Source organism: Panthera onca, chromosome B3, assembly GCF_046562875.1.
Source record: "Panthera onca isolate mPanOnc1 chromosome B3, mPanOnc1 haplotype 2, whole genome shotgun sequence".
In the NCBI taxonomy this organism is placed as follows: Eukaryota; Metazoa; Chordata; class Mammalia; order Carnivora; family Felidae; genus Panthera; species Panthera onca.
This window is the reverse complement of record NC_138344.1, coordinates 137,137,531-137,160,349: the sequence shown is the minus strand read 5'-3', so window position 1 is coordinate 137,160,349 and position 22,819 is coordinate 137,137,531. Positions and strand designations below refer to the sequence as shown.

The following is a 22,819-nucleotide window of genomic DNA, read 5'->3' as shown; positions in this document are numbered from 1 at the left end:
AAGAAGGAAAGCAAAGGCAAGAGGCACGTCCAAGTCTGGTTGCCCAAATGTTCTTTTTCTTTTTTCTTTTTTTTTTTTTTTTTTTAACTTTTTGACGTTTCTTTATTTTTGAGAGACAGAGCATGAGCAGGGGAGGGGCAGAGAGAGAGGGAGACACAGAATCCGAAGCAGGCTCCAGGCTCTGAGCTCTCAGCTCAGAGCCCGACATGGGGCTCGAACTCACGAACCGTGAGAACGTGACCTGAGCCAAAGTTGATGCTTAACACACTCAACTTGTCTGCTTCTTTCATTTCCCACATGCCTGCCACCCCCCACCCCCACCCCACCACGGCTCTTGAAGCCCCAAAGCGAATTTTAAAAGTTGGGCTGTGAGGTCCGGCCACCAGGAAGTCGTAGGACGGCCGCTTAAATCGGGCGGCGGAGCCTGTGCAGTCTAGAGCAGGGCTTGGCCGACCGCAGCCCACTGCCTGTTCATATAAATAAAGTTTTATTGGAACACAGCCATGCCCATTTACGTATTGTCTTGGCTGCTTTCCCACCAGGACCGCAGAGTTGACAAGTCGCTGGAGACCGTGTGGCCTGCGAAGTCTAAAACGTTTACCGTCTGGCCCTTGACGGGAAAAATTGCCAACTCCTGGTCAAGAGCGGTGACTCTCGGCCCTGGCTCAGTGTCAGCATCACCTGGGGAGCCTTAAAAAATGCAGATGCCTGGGCCCCGCCCCCAGGGGTTTGGATTCAATTAGTCTGGAGTGGAGCCCAGGCATCCCTACATTTTAGTTTCCCCAGGTGACTGTCCTTTGCAGCCAAAGTTGAGAATCACATGTTTAGTCTCAGTGGGTTTTTGTTTTTTGGTTTTTTTTTTTTTTTTTTAAGATTATAGAACTGGGATTTGCCATTCTCCAGGATTTCTACCCAAGGACAATGATCCAACCTTGACCTCGATGTCAGAGTGCAGCCCTTAGGTCTGAGCCACCTGTCTATTGCCTGAGGGAGACCTCTGATGATAAAATCCCTACAGTGACCCCGGGGACTAAATGTGCCTGAAGGGGGTTGGAGGTGAGCCGCGTTACGGTGAGGGGCCGAGTCTGTCCACATGCACGCCTGCACGCACACGGGGACACGCAGCAGGGTGGCTCGTGTAAGTAGGTAACTGTTGTCCGTTTTCGAACGAACGCGTCTCGAGAAGGAACCAGTGTTGGGGCGCCTGGGTGGCTCGGTACGCTAAGCGTTTGGCTCTTGGTTTCGGCTCAGGTCACGATCTCATGGTTGGTAGGTTCGAGCCCTGCGTCGGGCGCTACGCTGACCGTGCGGAGCCTGCTTGGGATTCTCTCTCTCTCCCTCCCTCTTCTACCCCTTCCTCACTTGCGCGCGCTCTCTCTCTCTTTCCAAAATAAATAAGTAAACTTTAAAAAAACAAAAGGAACCAGGGTTTCGTGACAGCGTTCATAATTGTCACCTCGGCACAGCTCGGTCCCAGGGCCCCAGCCCAGGCAGCTGGTCCTCTCTCCTGCTAATTAACGTGAAATGTTGGTGACACTTCCAGCTGGAGGAGAACCTGACACCTCTTGCCTTCCCCCATCACAGGTTTCCAGCCCTACGTCTCTTGCTCAGGGTAGGAATTTAAAGTCACACTGGTGTCACTTTTGTGGGCAGGCGAGAGTTGTAAATGGGAATTTCACAGTTTGCTTTATCCCTCGCATTTAAAGCAAATATTAACCACCTTGCCTTCCAAGGTCTGTGTCTCCCATGTGGAGCCCAGTGCCTTCTGCCCTCCCGGCCGCTGTCCCCTTGGGGCCTGCTCTTTCTGGAGGCAGAACCGTGTCCACCAGCCAGAATAACCAACTCGTCCCGGTTGGCCAGGGCCTTTCCCTAGTTTTTAGCACTGAACGCACCGCGTCCCAGGACCCCCTCAGTCTCCCTCGGCGAAACGGGACGGCTGGTCACCCTGATACTTGAGATTCTTGCAATGGGTTTGCCTTTGTTCATACTTGAAAACGTTGGTATTTCAGGTCAGGTGTGGGGTTTGTTGAAGACAGATGTGCTTAAAAATGCAAATTAAGGGACACCCGAGTGGCTCAGTCCGCTGAGTGTCCGACTTCTGCTTAGGCCGTGATCCCACGGTCTGTGGGTTCGATCCCCATGTAGGGCTCTGTGCTGACAGCTCAGAGCCTGGAGCCTGCTTCGGATTCTGTGTTTGCCCCTCCCTCACCCTCTCTCTCTCTCAAAAATATATAAACGTTAAAAAATATTTTAAAAATGCAAATTAAGGTCAAGAATAAGTAGCTGAACCCAGAGGTTGAGCTGATTCTTATGAGGCCTGTTTTGTGGATAAAACACCAGGTCAGCCTTTATCCCTCAGTTGGACAACCTGGGCATGAAACAGAATCTTCATGAAGGTCCTTCAGTAAGATGTTAGCTCTGAAGGAGTTCGACCAGCCCGGTGCCACCAGGAGAGTTTTGGCTTATGGTGACCGGGCTAGGGTCCTCTCCCAGCTGTACCGCCAAGGCTGGGGCAAGTCACGTGTCCTGGCTGAGGCTCGGCGTCCTCGGCCACCTCCGCAGGTGGCCGGGAGAATTCAACGGCGGACATCTGGTGATTCTCACTGTGTCAGGAAGAGGCTTAGCGTTGACTTCTTCCCTTCCTTCCTGGGGAGCCTGGTTCTCACTCGAGACGGATGTTAGGGGCACCTGGGTGACTCAGTCGGTTAAGCATCCACCTCTCGGTTTCGGCTCAGGTCATGACCTCGTGGTGTGTGAGTTCGAGCCCCACATCGGGCTCTGCGCTGACAGTGGGGAGGCTGCTTGGGTTTCTCTCTCTCCCTGTCTCTCTGCCTCTCCCCCACTCACACCGTCTCCGTCTCTCTCAAAATAAATAGATAGATCGTAAAAAAATGTCAAAAAGGCAGGCGTCCACTAGGGTAGGCAGCTGCCCCAGCAACAACCCCAAGATGCCTGTGTCTTCGCTCAGTGACCACGTATTTCTGACTCACTGGGGTCCAACAGTGATATTCATCATCGGGCGGCGCGGCTGGGTGATCCTTGCCCGAAGGGGAGGCTCAGGAGTCCAGTCTCCTTCCCTCTTGTGACTCCGTCATCCTCTGTGTCCTTGGAACTGTCCCCGTGGGGGTGGGCACAAAGCACCGAAGATCGTACAGGCCTTGTCTGAAAGTGGCGTACCTCAGACCCACTTACCTTCCGTCGGCCGGGACTCCGTGGCGAGGCCCCCACCACCTGCTAGGGGGGGCTGGGAAATGTAGTTTGGCTATGTGCCCAAGAGGAGAAGGAAACAGGCTTTGGCAAACACTTGGTAGCCTCTGTCACAGGACGTGTAGCCGCCTAATTCATTGGCCGTCAGGACCCCGTGGAGACATCCCCCGTTAATGAACATCTCTGTGTTTCCAAAGTAGGCTCCTACAGGAAGTCGTGGTTAATTTTACACAGGAAAGGGGTCTGGCTTCCAGTGATCTTCAAAATAAAGGAATCTCTTTATTGCAGGACTTATCAGGGCTTTTACTATACCGCTATTTCTCAGACTTATTGGACTCCTCTTTGGAGAGAGGCCTTTGAGAACTAGCAGTCTACAGAATGTGCTCCAGAAAACACCGCTTTAGAAGTTACTCAGAATTCAGAAGGCAGAACACTTTCACGAAAACACTGGTGTAAAAACAACATCCCCAACATTTGTGGTCCGTGATGGAGAGTTCAGTCCCGCAAGGATCTCGGTGTCAAGGGCCCATGCGGTGAGCCTCCGCGGTATGTGAAGAGAATACTTTTGTGCCTTTCCTTCCTTCTTCTTTTCTTCCCTCCCTCCTCCTCTCCCTCTCTCCATCCTTCCTTGTGGGACCTGTCAGGACAGGGGTCCACGTCTTATTATCCGTGGCTGAGCATCGTCATCGTTATCGGCTCCCTGGATGCGTATGGGAAGGATCTGTCCCGTGCCACTTAAATCCCCATCTCGATTTCAGCTGGACACGTCGGGGCAGCCGACCCGGTCTTCCCATCTGGGTGGATGTTAAAAATCCCTTTTCCTCAGCTTGGGTTTTTATGGCCGGCTGGCGTCATCCGTCATCATAAAAGGGGACTGAGATTTAGCACTGAGGTTAGACAGAATCACTCACAGAAAAAACTAGAGAGGGTTTATTTATTTTTTTTATTTCTGTTACAGGCACCAGCCTAAATATATATAAATATATATAGCTTAAAACTTAATTTGCTGTGTAATTGGGACTAGTTCTTTGGAGCCCTGGGTTATGGGTTTTGGAGCAGCCGAGAAGCAAGGGCACGGCGGGGCAGGACGTGGTATGTTAATTGGTGGCCTCTGGGACCTGTGAGAGAATTGGATTTAAGTCCCCAGTTAGAATGCGCTTGGCAGCTTTCTTGGGGTCTCCCCGGGTACATACTGGGGAGACCACCAGTCTGCACCGGCGGCTCAAGCAGGTACCCGGGCTCCATCCCGATGCCCCCGGGCGCATCCGCGACGGGCACGAGGGACGGAGGAGAGCAGGCAGCACGGGAGTCACAGAGAGGGTGACGGAGCTCTGGCGGCTCTGGCCTGCCGCTTGTCTGTACGCTTGTCTGTAGTAAGTCTCGCGCCGCTCGGCCTCCGGTCCCGGCGAGGGTTTTGCATTTTATTACCAGAGTCTTGATAAAAGGGACGCAGGTCAGAGCAAACATTCGGGGAGGAAAAACAAAGGAAATTAAACGCAAAATCGCTGCTGGTGCAAACCACATGGAGGCCTTGGCTTTAATACCACCAGAGCCGGTGGGGGGAAGCGGCCCCCAGGAGTCGGAACCAAAGGGACGTTGGCCTGGTATTCCTGAAGCCTGGCCCCTCTCCTGTTTAAAAAGAAATTGCCGTTTAATTTGTTTCTGAGTTTTATGTCTCAAGTGAACCAGCATGGGGCCACGTAATGAGGTTGTGTTTCTGGGAGGTGTTGAAAGACGGGAAAAGAGCAAAAACCGCGTCCAGACGGGGTGGCCGAGGGTTCCCGGGGGGGGGGGGGGTCCAGCAGCCCCGGGGCCGGAGGGGCCGGTGGGGGCTTCCCCGGGCGCTGGCCTCCCTGGGTGCCGGCTTCTGTGGGGCCAGAGGTGCCCTCGCATGGTCTGGTGGCGGTCCACCTGGCGACCAGCCGGAGGGAGCGGCCTCTCCATCTCTGTTTAAAGACCCCCGCGGCCAGCCCCAGCCGATGGAGGAGGGTGGCCTGGCTGAAGGGGGCCGAGGAGGACTCTTCGAATGAGAGAGGGTCTGAGCCACGGAGAAGAAGAGCGTTTGGCAAGAGTGGGAGAGTCTCTGTGAGCATCTCAGGGGGCCGCTGACGTAAGGTTGGGCAAGAGCTTGCCAGAGGAGGAACCCCTTAGAGATCGTCACAGGCGGGGGCTGTGGCTGTCCCCCGGGGCTGAGATGGCCTCTGTATAGTGCCACGCTTCACGGCAAACAGTGGCTGGGGGCTGGGAGCCGGTGCAGGCCGGGGCCTTGCCCCCGCACAAAACAGAAGCAGAGGTGGGAAGGTGTCGGGCCTCCCACCCCCCTGCCTGCCCCCACCCTCCCTCCTGGACGGAGACGGGTGGGTGAAGCCTTGGCCCTCAGCGCCCCTCCCACTGGGGACGGGCAGAACCCACCAGCCGTAGCCCCTGCCCCGGATGGCCTCGCTGTCCCAGTCCTGTGTGTGTGACCCCCGCCCCCCCTTCCTTGCTGCCGCCTCCCGAGCACCGACCCGCCAGAAAGGAGCCCGTCCCCGTGAGGAGTTAAGGAAAGCCACCTGCAGGGCCATGCCTGTGCCCGTGACGGGCCACGAACTGTGAGGACAGGTAGGTCTGGCTCCTGAGCCATGACACATACCTGTCGCGCTGCCGGGTGACCTGCCGGATAACTTTAACGCATGGTGCCCTCCCCGCACCCCGGGGAAGCCCTTCCGTGGCGGGGTAAGGCCAGCTCAGGTGCATCTGACCCTCACAACCCCGTGATGCGGGGACTATGACCCACTGTGTAGATGGGTAAACGGAGGCACTCGGGGACGATACTGGCAGACCTCTCGTTTGCTGAAGCTTTTCCCCGTATTCTGCGGCAGGGAAGGCTGACACTGGAGCAGCCTGGGTGGTCCCTTAGGCCCTCCAGGGCTTCTCACCCTTGGTGCCGCTGACACCCTGGGCCGGAAAAATCTGTTTTGTGGTAGGGGGCCGTTCAACAGCATCCCTGGCCTCAACCCACCTAGATGCCCGTCCGAACCCTTCCGCTTGGTCGTGACAGTCAAAAATTCTCCAGATGCCACCAGATGTCCCCAGGGGCCGAGGCACCTCTGCTGGGGCACCGCTGGGGACACTCCAGCCTTTCCAGGGCGCTCCCAACATGGGGAGTGGGGCGAGGGCAGCTGGAAAGCCGGAGGACTTCCTGGAGGTGGCTTTGGGGCACTGAGACCACCAGCCTGGCCGAGGAGGAGAGCGGTGAGGCCACAGCCCGTCCATCTGCCTCCTGCCTCTCGCCAGGCTGGGTGGCTGAAGCTGGAAAGAACTCCCAGCTGCCCTGCCTGAATGGACGTCACAGAATGAGCGTCCCCTGCGGGAATTCTGGTCTGCAGTCCTCCTCGTCAGTTCTGGTTCATCTCGCAGGGGAGTCAGAGACCCCCCCCCCCCAAACTGTATGAATTCAGTGACTAAAGGCCACTATCGGGAAGAGCCCTTTGGACGACGAAGGAAAAAGAAATGACGTTTGTCTTGCCCGTTGCCGGTAGGCAAGCCCGGGAGACATATGTGTGTCCCCCTTTTTTCGTCTGTGGTGGGGCTTGTGTACCTGGCTCCGGGCCGCCTGCTCCTTCTACGCCAGGTGGCACGCCAGTCACATCCTCCACCCTGCCTGAAGATGGCCAAGAAATTGTGCCACTTGTCTCTTCCCAGTAAGACCAGGTTTTCAAAGTGTGCAGTATCTCCCTACAAGCTGGTTGAATGCAGGTTCTCAGGCCTTGGGGCCAGAGAGCGTGAGTCAGCAGGTCTTGGATAGGGTCCAGGGATTAGCATTTTAAACGTCACCCCAGAACCTCTTGATGTTAGCGATCCGTGGACCAGACTTTGAAAAATGCCGCGGCATTAGCTGATCACACTGAATTGTGTACATGAATATCTTGGTGCTTTAGCTGTGTGTGTGTGTGTGTGTGTGTGTGTGTGTGTGTGTGGTTCTAAAAGGACAATCAGTAAAATATCAATAGTGGTGATCTGTGAGTGTAACGTGATTTCAACAGATTTTAGCTACGTCTCTCTATCCCGTCTTGTTTTAATTTTTTATCATGAGCATATGTTTATAAACAGATAAGCCATCAAGCCTTTCTCGTGGGTGGGGAAGGGCAGAAATATGATAGAGGAAATATTACCTAGGAAAGAGGTTTAGCGGAAGTGTGGACATAGGGAAAAAAGGGCACGGTGTCAATGAATCTGTTTTAACTCCCAAGTCAGCGTCTCCCACTCCGTGGCTCCCGAGTCCTGAGCTGGCCACCAGTGGTGGCCTGGAGAAGGGAGGAAGGTCATATTTTGAAATTATCTGTTCTTGGTAAAGCAGGGGCCAGAGTCACACGAGGGGATTTGGGACGGTGGCCTTGAGCCAGAAGGCTGTGCCTCCCTCTCTGTCTCTGTCTCTTGGGGCCCCTGTCCAGCCAGCTCCTCCCGTTCCACGCTGCCCGGGCACTTGGACGCGCCCCGGCCAGCCAGGCAGACCCGGTGATGGCGATTTTACAGCCCTTTTACTGCCCCGCCGTTGCCCCGCAAACCCGCACCGGGCCCCACAAACACTCCGTGAGAAGGCCAGACCCTTCCAGAAAAATGGTTCCCTACACCTTTACAACGTGATAGGTGCGGCGGAAAGAAAGGGGCCACTGGGTTTATGGAAACTATATAAAGTTTACGGAGTCTTGGCAGGCCAGAAGTAGAAAGAGCCTGCAGGATGGGGGTGGGCATTTCGAAATGGAGAAGGTCACGATCGGACCTTTGTGGTGAGACACCGAACGAAATACTGCGATTCCAGGCCTTGCTGTGTGGCTGTGAGGTCAACCACCGGGGCTGCCTTTTGGGGTGATGCCCTGGAATCTTCACCGCATGCCCGCGAGGAAGGCACAGCTTTCCCCCTTCTGTAGAGGGGAGACTGAGGCAAAGGGATTTTGAAAGTCAGGAACTTGCCCAAGGTCGCACAGCTAGTGGTGTGTGTGGCTCTCAGCTGGGTGTTCTGAGGCAACCCAAATTCTCACCGTCTCTCTCTCCCCTGTGTATTGAGTGATGTGTCCCAGTTTCAGGTTCAGAAATTATGGTCTCCATTCCCTATTTCAGTTTGGGACTCATCTGTTATTTGTGATTTAGTTTCACGGTCCCCTGGTATCTTCAGTCATCACATTCCCCTCCCGTGGGTCAGCTTTGCTGTCGAAGCTAATCTGTGCTCAGATTCCCGCCCCCCCCCTGCCCCCCAGGCCATGGCTGGAATGGAAATGAGGCCTCCCACAGGTTGACTGTGGACCAGGGCGGGGCTGGGACACTGCCCTTGCCTGCAGGAGCCCCTCCGTGTCCCACTTCTACTGTGAGATCCTCATGGGGCCCCCGGAGGAGTACCCCCTGGGGTCTGAAATCACCTCCCCTCATCCCCATCAGCCCTGGAAATTTCTTATTTCTCCTTGCATATGTGCCCTGTAGCAACCATGTTTTCTCTCCTACTTGGCTGTGAATTCTTGGAGTACAGATTCCAAGCATTTTTTTTTATTCTCTGATTTTGCCCACAGGGTCTGGTGTAGTTCCTGGCATGTAATGGTTATGGACTAAGTATCAGCTGGGAGAATGGAAGGATGGATGGATGGATGGATGGATGGATGGATGGATTGAAGGAAGGAAGGAAGGAAGGAAGGAAGGAAGGAAGGAAGGATACATGGTTGGATGGATAGATGGATGGATGGATGGATGGATGGATTGAAGGAAGGAAGAAAAAAAGGAAGGAAGGAAGGAATGAAGGATGGATAGATGGATGGATGGATGGAAGGAAGAAAATAAAGAAGGAACGTTGGATGGGTACATGGTTAGATGGATGGATGGATGGATACATGGAAGGAAGGAAGGAAGGAAGGAAGGAAGGAAGGAAGGATACATGGTTGGATGGATGGATGGATGGATGGGTTGAAGGAAGGAAGAAAAAAAGGAAGGAAGGAAGGAATGAAGGATGGATGGATGGATGGAAGGAAGAAAATAAAGAAGGAACGTTGGATGGGTACATGGTTGGATGGATGGATGGATGGATACATGGAAGGAAGGAAGGAAAGATACATGGTTGGATGGATGGATGGATGGATGGACAGACAGATGGGGTGGGTGGATGGATAGACACCCACTTCCTTCCACACAGTTAAACCAGCCGTCCAAATGAGGTTCTCTCAGGCTTTCACTGAATGCACTTCTGTTTCAGGGGACGTCCTTCGCTCTCCCTGAAGCCATATGGAGAAACCAGCCTGAGTGTTTGAATGTGTGTGTAAATACTTTACAATCCCATAAACTTGTTTAAAGACAGGTGGGGGTGAAAGTATACACCGGGGCAGCCTTTGGGGAGGGCAATTTGGAAGTAGCTATTAAAATTGTAAATGTGCCCACCACTAAGACCCTGCAGCCCCGCTTTTAGCTGTCAGGCCTGAGACATAGATTCGTCTGCTTGTGCACAAAGAACCAGGCAGCAGGACACTCGTGCAATCGTGCTGGCTGCAACACGGCCCGTAACAGTGACAAAGTGGAAAGAGCTAAGTGCCATCAACCGAGGGACGGCGGCTAAGCTCTGGAACACCCACGCCATAGCAAATGATACACAGGCAGAAAGGTCTCAAGTGGGGCCGGGGTCAGGGCACTCTCCAGTCTTCTGGAAAGCTCCGAGACTCTGTACCTCATGGCCCTCAGCAAATGCTCCCCCCCGCAGCTCCGTTTCTACCCACCTCTTTTTCCTTCTTCCTCTTCTACCCACAAAACACAGTTTACTGGGATTAGCTCTTGAGTTCTTACACCGACTTACTAAGTGACCTTTTCTTACAGCAGAGGAGGAAAAATGAGAGAAAAGCAGTTACGCGCCTAAGTACTGTCTGCCAGATCTTCAATTAAAAAGATTGAAAGCCACAATATTAAAATTTGATTTATGGGCACCGCTATCTACCTAATAATGAGGCCGAGAGGAAAAAAGAACCATAGCCATTACAGAAAACCGTAGCCCTTTTTCTCCCCCCCGGGAGATAAATTGCCTCCCATTTTCTTATTGCTAAAGAAACGTGAAATGGTTTTAAGCGTATGCGACGCGTTCTTCCAAAATGTTGAAATCCAGAGCTGAGTGATTCAGGAGTCATCTGGCTCAGACATTTCAAGGAAGCTTCCAGAGTGGCCTAGCAGCCTGGGCTGCGGAGGCTGCTTCTGTGTCCGGCCGAGCACCCAGACCTAGGCGCTAGCCCCCTTACCCAGGGTCCGGGTCCTGGGCAGCCAGCCGGCCAATGCCACACACAGGATCCAGGTCCGGGTCCCATCTTGGCTGTATTTAAGCTATTTAATCCTCCGTTTCTTAATCTGTAAAATGCGAGTAACCTTACTAATTGCGTGACAGTTTTGTTCCGTGTGTCTGAATTCATGGCTATTTAAAAACCATTGTTTGAATGTTTATTTTTGAGAGAGAGAGAGACAGACAGAACAGACAGAATGTGAGCAGGGAAGGGGCAGAGAGAGAGAGGGAGACACAGAATCCGAAGAAGCAGGCTCCAGGCTCTGAGCCGTCAGCACAGAGCCCAAGGCGGGGCTCGAACTCACAAACCGGGAGATCGAGACCTGAGCCGAAGTCAGATGATTGACTGAGCCACCCAGGCGCCCCTGAATTCATGGTTATTTATTCCAGTGAAGATGCTGTGGGGTTGGGCTGGGGATGAGCAGGGTTTCAAGCGTTTTGCACACAGTTCTTTATACCCAGCTAATGGCTTTTCTTTGTTTTCAGTTGAGAGGGAAAATGTGCAGAAGAGAACCTTTACTCGATGGGTAAATCTGCATCTAGAGAAGGTAAGCGGGGCGCGTGGGTTTTTGTTAAGTGATAGATTCATCCGTGACCGAGCGCACAGCCCTGTAGTGCGGGGAGGGGGGGAAAGGGTGGCTCTGTATTTCCGGCTGTCGTTTTCTGCGCCCGTTCGTTGAAACGTCTGCTTGAGTGCCTTTAACCACCAAGCGTCAAGCTCAGTGTGGGAACGTGGTTCTGCCATCATGGGGTTGTCAGCCCAGTTGGGGAAGGAGAGGGTCTATCTTTAAATAGGAATCAATGAACAAATGTTAGAAGACACTTATTCCTGAACACCCCAAGGGCTTTCCTGGACACAGGGACTGGGGTGGGGACAGGGCTGGGCTTCCCGTACTGGGAGGATGGCAGGGGATTCTCAGCCAGAGCCATTTGTAGGTATCCGGATTGATGTATGCAAGGACTCGACACCTTGTGACAAAGCCAGATCCCCTGGTTAGTCACATAATGTTGCTTTCGATCAACAGTGTGACCTGCCCCGTTTGGTGCATCAGGCACCCTGCTTAGTGCAGCACACATCTCCTTCTATCCCCATGACAACCCTCATCCCCCGGCTGGGGAAGGAGAGATTCTTTTTCTCTTCACAAGACAGCTGATTTATCAGGATTCATTTCACTCCTGTCATTTCTTCTTAAATTCCATGATCTGCTTCTCCACATAGACGCAGCCCCGTCGCCTCGTCTCCTTGTAGAGCTGGTAGCGTTCTCAGTGAGGTTAGGCGTATGGATTTTCTTCTCTCCACCTGAAAGGTACGAGAGCAAGTATTGACTGCCCGTGGAGGTAGCCCCAAAGAAAAGTTCATGGAGGAAATCGCTGAAATGATTAGATCCCCGAGAAAAGAACGGTGGTTTTTCGGAAGCGCAGCGCTTGACCAAAATTCTAATTCGTGTAGTTTACCTTTAGACCCGTAATATTTCCCGAGCAGCCCTTGACCACCCACACCTCTACCTGGCACCTGGACGATGGGTTCCCCTTGACCCAGGAGGACTCCCGACCTCCTTGGGATGAAGCACCGTAAATCATTTGCCACTTGTTTTGACTATTGGTACATTTTCGGCAGTGCTCATAAAGCGAAGTGTTATTTTTGGAAAAAAAGGAAAACCGTTCCCCCGATCTGAGTTCGCCGAACTCCTAAATTAATGCCTGATGTGCGTCAGGATAGCTGGAAATTCCTCCTGGTGGATGGAGTGTGGCTATGGCATATTTCTTTTTTTTTCTTTCTCTTTCTTTCTTTCTTTCTTTTTCTTTTTCTTTTTCTTTTTCTTTCTTTCTTTTTTTTCTTTCTTTTTTCTTTCTTTTTTTTTCTTTCTTTCTTTTTTTCTTTCTTTCTCTTTTTCTTTCTTTTTTTCTTTCTTTCTTTTTTTCTTTTTCTTTCTTTCTTTCTCTCTTTCTTTCTTTCTTTCTTTCTTTCTTTCTAATTGAAAAATAAATACAGAAAAGGACAGCGGGTAAGGCCCCAAATACCCACGCACTCACTCACCGCCCTCGGCGAGCCTCTGTGAGCATCCTCCTATCGGGGGTTGCCTCCGTGGCCACGCTCCTGTCCCTTTTCCGGGGCAGGTGGGTAGCCCCGCTCTGAGGATAAATCAGATAGCACCTGAAACCGATGCCTAATAAACAGGGCAAAATTAACAGCCATGTTTCCAACCCTGAGACTTTCAAGGCCAACCTTTCATGTCAAGGAAACCCGGGAACCCCTCGGGGACTTGGGCTTAACTGAAATTTGAAGGCCGTTAGAAATATTTACTGAGTCTCGGGCTTCTGGAAAAATTCCTTAATTTACCGAAGGAGTTAGATCATGAAGAAAGCCCTGGGGGTGCTGTTTACTCGGCCATACCGATCTCATGAAGCCCGTGGAACGTTTGGGGCCCGAGCAGTGTTTTCGCTGGAACAGGTTCAATTTCTCCTTCTGCCATCTCGCAGGATGGACTCTGGCCAAGGCCCCATTTGCTGCCGCCGAGGCTCTTACAGACACTGTCAGTGGAAATTACCCTCCAGATTCAACTCAAAAGCAAGGCTTGGCCACGGCCGGGGCTGGTAACTGGAAATTTTGTTAGTCCATCTATCAGGGGGTGTTCTGTTCGGGCATCACGTTTTCTGCCTCGCATTAGCAGGAACAACATTTCCGTAAGAGTCTCCGTAACCCGACGCCGTCATGTTCCGTGTGGAATGTGCCCAAGGATCTGTGGGAGTTTGCAAAGAAAATAATTTGCCTCTTGGTTCAAAGTCGCTGTTGCCCTTGAAGCAAATCCCTCTTCTGTGCACCTGTGGGAGGAATCGCCCTGTATTTGGACAAACTGGGGGTCAAGGGGCTCGTATATGGGGTAAGGAAATGCCACCTTCCTTAATAAAAAAATTTTTTTTAATTTAAAATAAAAAAACAAAAAACAAAAACAGGAATTCTCCAAAGCTGTCACGGGAAGGAGGCCTTCCCGGAGGGAAAAGGTGCCCAGACCAAAACTCCTCCATGTTTCTGAGACTTCCCTCACCCCTGGGTCTCTGGCCGGTTACAGAGATCGTGTCTCCTGTGTGAACACCTCATTCATGTACCCAGGAGCGCAGAGAGCGCCCTGCCCAGCTGTTCTAATGTTGCCAAAAACCCCACTACCAAAAGGGAAACAGAGAATCATGCTGGGGTTGGGGCTTATTAAAAATACACATTTCTGGGGCGCCTGGGTGGCTCAGTCGCTTGAGCGTCCGACTTCGGCTCAGGTCATGATCTTGCGGTTCGTGAGTTCGAGCCCCCGCATCGGGCTCTCTGCGGACTGCTCGGAGCCTGGAGCCTGCTTTGGATTCTGTGTCTCCCTCTCTCTCTTCCCCTCCCCTGCTCTCACTCTCTCTCTCTCTCTCAAAAATTAAATAAAATTAAATTAAAAAAATACACATTTCTGGAACCGCCATTCCCTGAGATTCTGTACAGTAAGTTCTAATCATACTGCATTAAAGGAAGTATTATCAAGCTGGTTCAGTCAACAGAAACCTTTCTTCAAGCAAAGTGTTACTCGGAACCCTAAAGAAAGGCCAGTAAGAACGGAGCCTCTCTGATCAAAGGGGGTGCAGCAGGTCAGACTCTTTCTCGGCACCCCTCGGTCCCCACAGGGGACCCTGAAGCTGCTCCAGTAAAGTCTAGGGTTCCGGGAAACACATTTGCAAATCCCGGTGCTGGAGTGTCTGACCGACAAGTTCCAGGCAGCCCCGGGAGCTCCAGGCCACACGTCCAGCCAGACTCTCGGTGGACACAGCATGGTGCCAGTTCCCCTAGACAGTGGACCTCTCCGGCTTTTCCCACCCAGGCCCCCTTCACGCTCCAGTTCATGTGAGCACAGTTGCCTCTGCCCCCAGCGAGAGGCCGGAACTTGGGCGAACCCGGTAAACCCAGAAAGAGAAGCCAGTGGGGCGGAGAGAGGGTGATTCAGGGCCGTTCCCTGTGGAGGGGTTCCAGCCAAGGATCATCTCCTTTTTCCCACTTATAGCCATGAGACATGCACCCCCTGGATGAAATGCCTCACTGCAGAGAACACCCCAAGACTCTGCGGGAAAGAAGCCACTTAACAAGCTGGTTTTCCTGACTCGTTCATCTGGGAAGGCAGGAGTTGTGCCAGGCACTGTCCCTGCAGGATCTCGTTTCATTTTAGCCCCTGTGCTCTGAGATCTTGCAAAACAGGCCTCTAAGGCCCAGGGAGGGTCAGGAAGATGCCCGAGTCCCTGTTGAGGGTAGATCCTGGACTTGAACTCAGGTATGTCTGACTCCCTTGCTTCTCAGTGGAGCAGGTAAGAAGTTCGTCCTGAGATAACATTGGTTTACTTAAGAAGCCAGTTTTGTGGAGGAACAGAGAGAGTGGCATTCAGAATGCTGATGAACTTTTTAAGGGGCTCCTGGGTGGCTCAGTCGATTGAGCGTCCCACTCTTGATTTCAGCTCAGGTCATGATCCCAGGGTCATGGGCTCGAGCCCCAAGTCTGGCTCCATGCTGAGTGTGGAGCCTTCTTAAGATTCTCTCTCTCTCTCTCTCTCTCTCTCTCTCTCTCTCTCTCCTCTGACCCTCTCCCCCCACCTCTATCTCTAAAATTAAAAAAAAAATGCTGATTAACTTTTTAGTATGATTTTAGTTAGTTTGATCGGTAAGAATGTATTATTTTTGTATCTAAACATATAAATAGACAAGAACATCTACAGATAAATCAGCCTCCCAACCTTTGACTTCTGAACAGGCCTACACATTTGGTGGGGACGAAGGGTTCCCCCCCCCCCCAACCGTCCAGCCACTCGGGAGACCAGCAGTCTGTCAACCCGGCCCCCACTGCCCCCAACTGAGTCACACACGCTAGCGACCTTCCTGGCTTCCTCTGCCAAGGGTCCCACTGCCTCCGGAGTTAGACTGAATCTTGATGTGTCAGCCGGCACCTCAGGAAGATGCACATACAGAGACGAAGCAGTATCGGAGAAGGGGGGGAGGCTGTGGGAGGGGGAGCCCTGCTGACGTCTGTACCGAGGCCCAGAGGGTCACTGACCCAGGGTCATGCCATCATGGTGGGGATCTGGGCACCGCCTGTCCGCAGCCAGTGAGTCCCGATGAAGAAACAGGACTGACTGTACAAAGAGCCGATTTGACCACTGGGCATGTCACCTAGCCTCTTTGAGCCTCAGTGTCCCCAAATCTAAAGCGAAGGGCTTACACCAGGTAATTTCACGTGAGTCCTACTGGCATTATTTTAGTCTTTGGAGGCCTGTCATCAAGACATGCCATTCTTTTCTCCCCTTAAAGAGAAGCGTGGATACAATGGCACTTGGGGCGGGGGGTCTCAGATCTCAGGGTCCCAGCGCCCTCCAGGGTCACTTGTTTGAGCTGCGCTCTGGTGCTGAGTCTCCCCCTTGATTTGCCGGCACCCTCTCGCCCCCCGGGGGCTGCCCGCAGACAGATCTGGAGGTCCGGACATCTTCCCTTGGGGGAGAATTGAAGCTTGGGAACAGTTTTGGGGATTATACGGGTCACTAATCAGCTTCCTCCCCCCCTTCTTCCACAGTGCGACCCACCCCTAGAAGTTAAAGATTTATTCATTGATATCCAAGATGGCAAAATCCTAATGGCTTTGTTAGAAGTCCTGTCTGGGCGGAATCTGGTACGTATGTCACGAAAGGGTCAGGGAGAAATAAAAGGCGAAGGCAAACACTGATCAAGGTTTCTTTGCAGCACAGAACTGTACGTAGGTGCACCCACCTGGCCATGCGTGGTCCTGTGACAAACTTAGGAAGGGTGACATTCCTTTCCCAGTGACCAAGAGTGATACAATCATGTGTAACGAAGCAGTGTCCTCCTTTTTTTTTTTAAGTAAATATACTTTAGTAAGTAAATAAATAAATGCCCAGTGTTTTCTGTAAGTCTTTAAAGGGTAAAGATTGGAACTAGATCTTAGTTAAACTTTAGCTCTTCAGCCATTGTATTAACATGAAGGATAGGAAGGATCCGGAAGATTGAGGAGAAAGTCGTCTTCCCAACTGAATTCCATTACAACTGCTGGCTTCTAGAACCTTCTCAGTAGTATAATCATTCCCCTTATCTGCGGAGGATACATTCCACGACCCCCAGTGGATGCCTGAAACTGAGGACAGTACTAAGCCCCATATATACTGTTTTTTCCTATACGTACATCCCTCTGATTAAGTTCAATTTATAAATTAGGCACATTAAGAAGCACCCGGGGGGCTCAGTTGGTTAAGTGGCAGACTTCGGCTCAGGTCACGATCTCAAGGTTGGTGGGTTCGAGCCCCGCGTCGGGCTCTGTGCTGACAGCTCGGAGCCTGGAGCCTGCTTCCGATTCTGTGTCTCCCTCTCTCTCTGCCCCTCCCCTGCTTACACTGTCTCTCTCTCTCTCTCAAAAATAAACAAACATTGAAAAAAATTAAATTAGGCACATGAAGAGATTAACAATAATAAATTAGAAGAATTACACCAATTCACTGTAATAAAAGCTATTTGAATATGGTCTCTCTCAACGTACTGTACTCGCCTTTCTTGTGACAATGTGAGGTGATAAAAGGCCCATGTGATGAGGTAAAATGAGGTGAGTGATGTGGGCTCTGTGACATAGCATGAGGCCACTGTTGACCCTCTGACCACTCGTCGGAAGGAGGATCATCTGCTTCCGGGCCGCGGTTGACAGACTGGTGAAAGTGAAAGCACGAGTAAGGAGGGGCCGCTGTATAAGCCACATTGAATCGAACCAGCCCATCTTGAGGTTCATTGCATTTGGGACCCTCACCATACATGTCCATGTCGCTTATGTCTGCCGTGTATGGGTTGGTTATCTCTCTCCCATTCCCCGAGCGGGGAACCTCAATGCTGTTGACATTTTGGGTCCGACATTTGCAGTCCTGGGCACTGCATTCATGGTCTCTACCCCCTGGGTGCCAGGAGCACCCCCAGGTGTGACGGCCAAAAATGTCACTGGATACTACTGCCAGATGTCCACGGAGAGGGCACAATGACCTGGCCCAAATGCCAGTGGTGGTGATGTCGAGAAACCCTTCTGTGGAGTCTAGCGTTTGATGTGGCATCCGTGAGCCGTTGTGGCTAATGCGGGTCCCGACTCTACCAGCCCGCTGCCCAGATCCAGTTCTAGCTACAGGCTTGAAGTCAAGAGCCCCTCCTGTTTTCAGATCTAATGTAGCTAGAATCTCATCACACCCCTTAACTCTTCCTGTCTTCACCCTCCCAAAAGCAAAACGGGAGACACCTGTTAGCAGTTCCGGGGGGCTGTGCAGAGTCACGTCATGAACTCTCACGAAGGGTGGACTCGTGGAGGTAAAAACAGTGTTGGTGTCTCAGCAGGTCCCGCAATGAGCCAACAGCACAGTCCCCACAGAGCTCCCTGAGAAAGCGTATCCAGTTCCTTGCTCTGTGTTCCCAGCAACACAAGCTCCCACTTTGCTGCCGGGCCACTGGCTGATAGATGCCATGTCCTTGCTGGGCCTGTGTTGGGGGCCTTCGGTTCTGGAGCCTGGCTGAGAATAGGCCTCTGCTTACCCATGAGCTTGGCTGGCAGCTCACAGCTGGTGCAGCTGGTCCCCACTGGTTTGCCTTGTAATGTCGGCCACCCGTCTGGAGGTGCTTCGGTGAGCTTCAGGGTGGCAGAGTTTCCTTGGGATATTCAGCTGCTGTTGTTAAAATTTTAGCTTCTGCAAGCACCTCTCTTCCTCTCTGTATTTGCCTCCTAGCTCTCTGTCTCTTTCTATCTTTCTGTTTCTGTCTATAGTTCTCTCTCCTCTATCTCTCTCTGCCTGCCTGTCTCTCTCTCTGTCTCTCTTGTCTGTCTCTCTCTCTCTCCACCCCTCTGTTTCTGTCGGTATTTCTCTCTCCTCTCTCTCTGCCTGTCTGTCTCTCTCTGTCTCATCTGTCTCTCTCTCCACCTGTTTCTGTATTTCTCTCTCTTCTCTCTGTCTCTGCCTGCCTGGCTTTCTGTCTCTGTGCGTATCTGTCTCTTGACTCTCTCCATCTCTCTGTTTCTGTCTGCATTTCTCCCCTCTCTCTGTCTCTGTCTCTCTCTGTGTCTCCATCTCTGTTTCTCTGTCTCAGTATCTCTGCCTGTCTGTCTGTCTCTGCCTGGCTGTCTCTGTCTGTCTGTTTCTCTCTCTGACCTGGGATAAGTGTCCACAAAGCTCTCGGCCGGAAAACTGAAACATCTGCCACCTCTAGGAGGGACCTGCCAGGTGATTTAGCAGCTGCGGGGACGCCCCGGTCGATGCTCCCTGCCTGACAAAACCGTCAGAGCAGCGAGGAGAACACATCCCTGGAGGTCTCCAGAGAAGGAGGAATGTCAAAGCCAGTAGCCGGGTCAGAGAGAAAAATTTGACAAATCTGTCCCCTGTTTAACCTGCCTGGGCACCCCCTTCCTGCACAGACTCAAGTGAGTTAAGTCCTCAGAACCATAAATAAGCTGGATTTCAGCTGCGAGCCCCAAACTGTCTCTTGAGATTAATGCGAACATGGTAAAGACAAAGAAAGGCACACCGCCACCCCCCCAGCACCACCGGGCATTGAGAGTCTCGTAGGGCTCACTTCTCCTTTGCTCTGTTCTGTGTTGCAGCTGCATGAGTACAAGTCCTCATCCCATCGTATTTTCCGGTTGAACAACATAGCGAAAGCACTTAAGTTTTTGGAAGATAGCAATGTAAGTATTTGAAACACACATGCTTTTCTTGGGACGAAAGGGACATAGTTTGAAGTTCAGTGCCGGTCGCGGGAGAAAGCGTGAAAGGGGGACCCTGTGAAAATGGCAGAATGAAACTAAGTTTCAACCTAATGGGACTCACTCAGGTAATCCTTCAGCTGGAGAGATGGTCCTGGCCTCCCTGCCCGCCCCTCTCTGATCACCTAGACGCCGACTCAGACGGACGCCCAGCCTGGAAAGGGCGGCCCAGGGCACTGACTGGCTCACTGGCCCTTAGCAGCTGACGTTTGCTTCTTTATCCCTTTGAATAGTAGGACCGTGGGCATGCCACCTTGGGCGACTCTCTCTTAGAACACAGACTATCTGAGAAGCAGGAGCAAAGCGGGGCTAAAGGAGACGGGGGCAGAATCCCAACATGTCTTCTTGGATAGAACTCTCTAGATTTAAATTGGTTCTCTCTGTGCTTTCGGCTCTGTTTCGTGTCCTGCACAAACGAGCAGGGGTGGTCTAGAGGGGAGAAATTTCCAGAACTCCTCTTTCGTTAAGTTTCACCTGTTAACCCGGGTAAAAGGCCCTCTCGGCTTGCCCGATGCATCGGCACGTGCAATAAGACTTCAGCAGGCGTGGTCCACTTGGGGTTCCTGATGGTGAGCAACAGCAGCTGACCTTGGCTGACGCCAGCAGAAAAGGAATTTGTTAAAAGGCTGCCCAGTAGTGCACAGAATGCCCTAATAGACTGCGGAGTCGGGGAGGGGGCCCAGGAATTCACGGTGCCAGAACCGCTGCAGACCCGCCTCCCCCCAGCGCACAGCCACTGCCATTGTCCCCGCTGCCTCTGGGAGAAGAACGTCACTGCCCCCCGCCCGGGAAGGAGCTCTCAGCGTCACACATTCAGATTCGAAGGCCTGGGCTGCCGTGTCTGGATCCCACGCATGCTCCCGCTGCTGCCATGGGGGAGAGAAAGCACTTCCGGCTTTTGAAGAAGGAGGTGGGCACCGTCTCCCGTACCGTGGGGAAAGCCCCAGACACAGGAGGGCCTTCCGATGGTGGCAGCCAAAGAGCATAGTGCAGTTCGTAGCAGCATCGTTCATGGTAGCCAGAAGGTGGAGGCAACCCAGGTGTCCATCCGTGGATGAGTGGGCGAACAATATGGCGTCTGTCCACGCCGTGGAATATTACTCAGCCGTGAAAAAGAACGGGGTACTGACACGGGCTCCTGCATGGCTGAATCTTGAAAATGTTACATCGAGTGAAGGAAGCCAGACACAAAGGACCACTTATTCTATGATTCCATTCCTGTGAAGAGTCCAGCACTGGGAAATCTGGACTCAGAAAATAGAGTCGTGCCTGCTTAGGGACTGGCGGGGGTGATAGTTAAAGGGTAGGGGGTCTCTTATGGAGGCGATGAAGATGTTCTGAAATTGTGGCGGTGGGCGCGTACCTCTGGGAATATGCTGAAAACTGTTGACTGCTGTATCTTAAATGGGTGAAGGGAACGTGAGTTACAGCTCGATAAAGCTGTTGCAAAAAAAAAAAAAAAAAGCGCATCACATATTTGTGAAAACGGCTGGCCTGTCTGTGGAGTTGGCCTCACCTTGGCCTCCTCCGAGCTCATGGGGCTGCTACTTCCAACCTGGGAGAATTAGGCAGACTCCCCGAGCCTTGGTTCCCTCATCTGTAAAATGGAAGTGAGAAACCACAGTGCGCCTCCGAGCGTCGTTGAAGGTTGAGGGTGTCCGGCCGGGTCGCCTTCAGCCAAGCGCCTCGGCCCGGGACGAGGGCTCTGTTAGCACCTGCTCTGACCGCCTCCCTGCCCCCTGCACCTCTGCTGTGGGGAGGGAGCTCTGGGCATGGCTCTTCTAAGCAGCGCCTCCCCTCCATCCCAAGGAGCTTTGTTTCTGTGACAACGTAGGGCCTTGGAACAGCTGCCGGGGGTGGTCCTCGCTCTTCCGGCTGGTCAACCCCTAAGGGCTTCCCTGCCCTATCAGCCGCCTCGTCTTGATGGGCCTAGAATGTAGGCAGCACTCTCCCACTGCATCTGTCAGAACCACCCGTGTAGATGGTGGGCTTGCTTCCAACGGCCCTTCAGGACACATTGAGCAAGTGTCTTCTGCGGGGCCGGGGACGCATGTGTTGGGGACACGTAACTGCGTTAGAAGCACATCTGCACGTTTAAGGAGCTTTGAGCCCGGTGAAAGAGGCCTCCCGTGGACAGGATGCTGCGTGTGCTGTCACACCAGGGGCACATAGGGCAGCAGTGAGCAGAAACCGGTGGCAGGCAGGTGAGGACGGCGGGCAGCGCGGGCAGGACTGGCCCCCGCCCGGGTGTGGCCCTGGGGAAGCCCACAGCTAGCTCAGGAAAGCCTGGCCTCTGTCACCCGCCGGGGGCTGGCCCACCGTCCTACTCAGTGCCTCCCTACATGGCAGCTCTGTCATTTCCTCACTTCGGAACGTTTCCCCCGAAGCTCAGCTCCGAGGGCCACGCGTGACTTCCTCCCGGTAGGAGCGAAGTCCGGGACGATCACGTCGAGCGCTTTGATCGCCCCGCATTGGAAGAGTGCAGTGAGCCACCGAATGGAGGGGGCTGTCAGAGCCTGGGGGTCAGGAGACAGCAGGCCGCGTATGAGTCATCACATGGGACAGTGACCTTCACGTGGGACACCCCTGACGTGTGTGGAGGAAACGCTGGACCTGAATTTGATCAGCCGTGTTATTTGCGATGTTGACAACTCGCCCCGGCCTGCCGGTGATGAATTCCCGCTGCCCGAGTTGTAAACTCTCTGCGAGACAGACCTCAGCCAGGGAGCTCGGGAGTCTCTCCCCGCTGCCTAGGAAAGCCCAGCCCTGCTGATCGGGGTTGTCAGAAGTCCCTGGCGAGCTGATAGGATCGGAGAGCGGTGTGGAACGTTTGTAAAAGGCCCGAGGGAAAGGGAGAAAGGAGTATTTGTGCGAGACGCTGTCCCCGTGCTTGCTTCCCGGAGTCTGCTGGCAGAATTTTGCAGGGTGGGTTTGAGAGCATACCTTGACTTACTTTGAATTCTCCTCTCTCCCCACCAAAGAATGGTTTCTCGCTTTTGTAAAGGACTTGTGAAGGAAGAAGCAGCGAGCGTGATAAAGGGCTGCGGTGGCCCGCGAGCTCTTAAGTGTGTATTCCCCAGCCCTTTACAGAAGAAGTGTGCAGACGCCTGATCTGTGTACTCAGATTCTGTTTGCAGGAGAAAATGATGACGTGGCCAGAGGCCCTTGAACCTGAGCGTGCACATCAGAATCAGGGTCTTTTGTGGTTCCATACAAACTTTAGGATTGCTTGTTCTAGCTTCGAGAAGAATGCTGGTGCAATTTTGATTGGGATTGCATTGAATGTGTAGATAGCTTTGGGTAGTGTTGCCATTTTAACGATATTTATTCTTCTGATCCACGAGCACGGCATGTTTTTCCATTTCTTCGTGTCTTCTTCAATTTCCTTCATCAGCTTTCTATTGTTTTCAGCATACAGATGTTTTACATCTTTGGTTAGGTTTATTCCTAGGTATTTTATGATTCTTGGTGCAATTGTGAATGCGATAAATTATGGGAAGAGCCTAAATGTCCATCCACGGATGAATGG

At 52.6% G+C, this 22,819-nt stretch overlaps 1 protein-coding gene across 7 annotated transcripts in view; it reads left to right on the top strand.

Annotated features, from left to right (window-relative positions):
• CLMN (calmin) overlaps window positions 1-22,819 on the top strand; it is a 111,199-nt gene that overhangs the window by 64,570 nt on the left and 23,810 nt on the right. For all 7 annotated transcript variants that reach the window (XR_013555966.2, XM_078447878.1, XM_078447877.2 and 4 more), the window contains 3 exons: window positions 10,973-11,034; window positions 16,069-16,164; window positions 19,129-19,212. Coding sequence is in view for 6 of the 7 variants with exons in the window: in XM_078447878.1 (XP_078304004.1) it covers window positions 10,973-11,034; window positions 16,069-16,164; window positions 19,129-19,212 (242 nt within the window). In the remaining variant the exon portion in view is untranslated. The remainder of the gene's footprint in view (window positions 1-10,972; window positions 11,035-16,068; window positions 16,165-19,128; window positions 19,213-22,819) is intronic.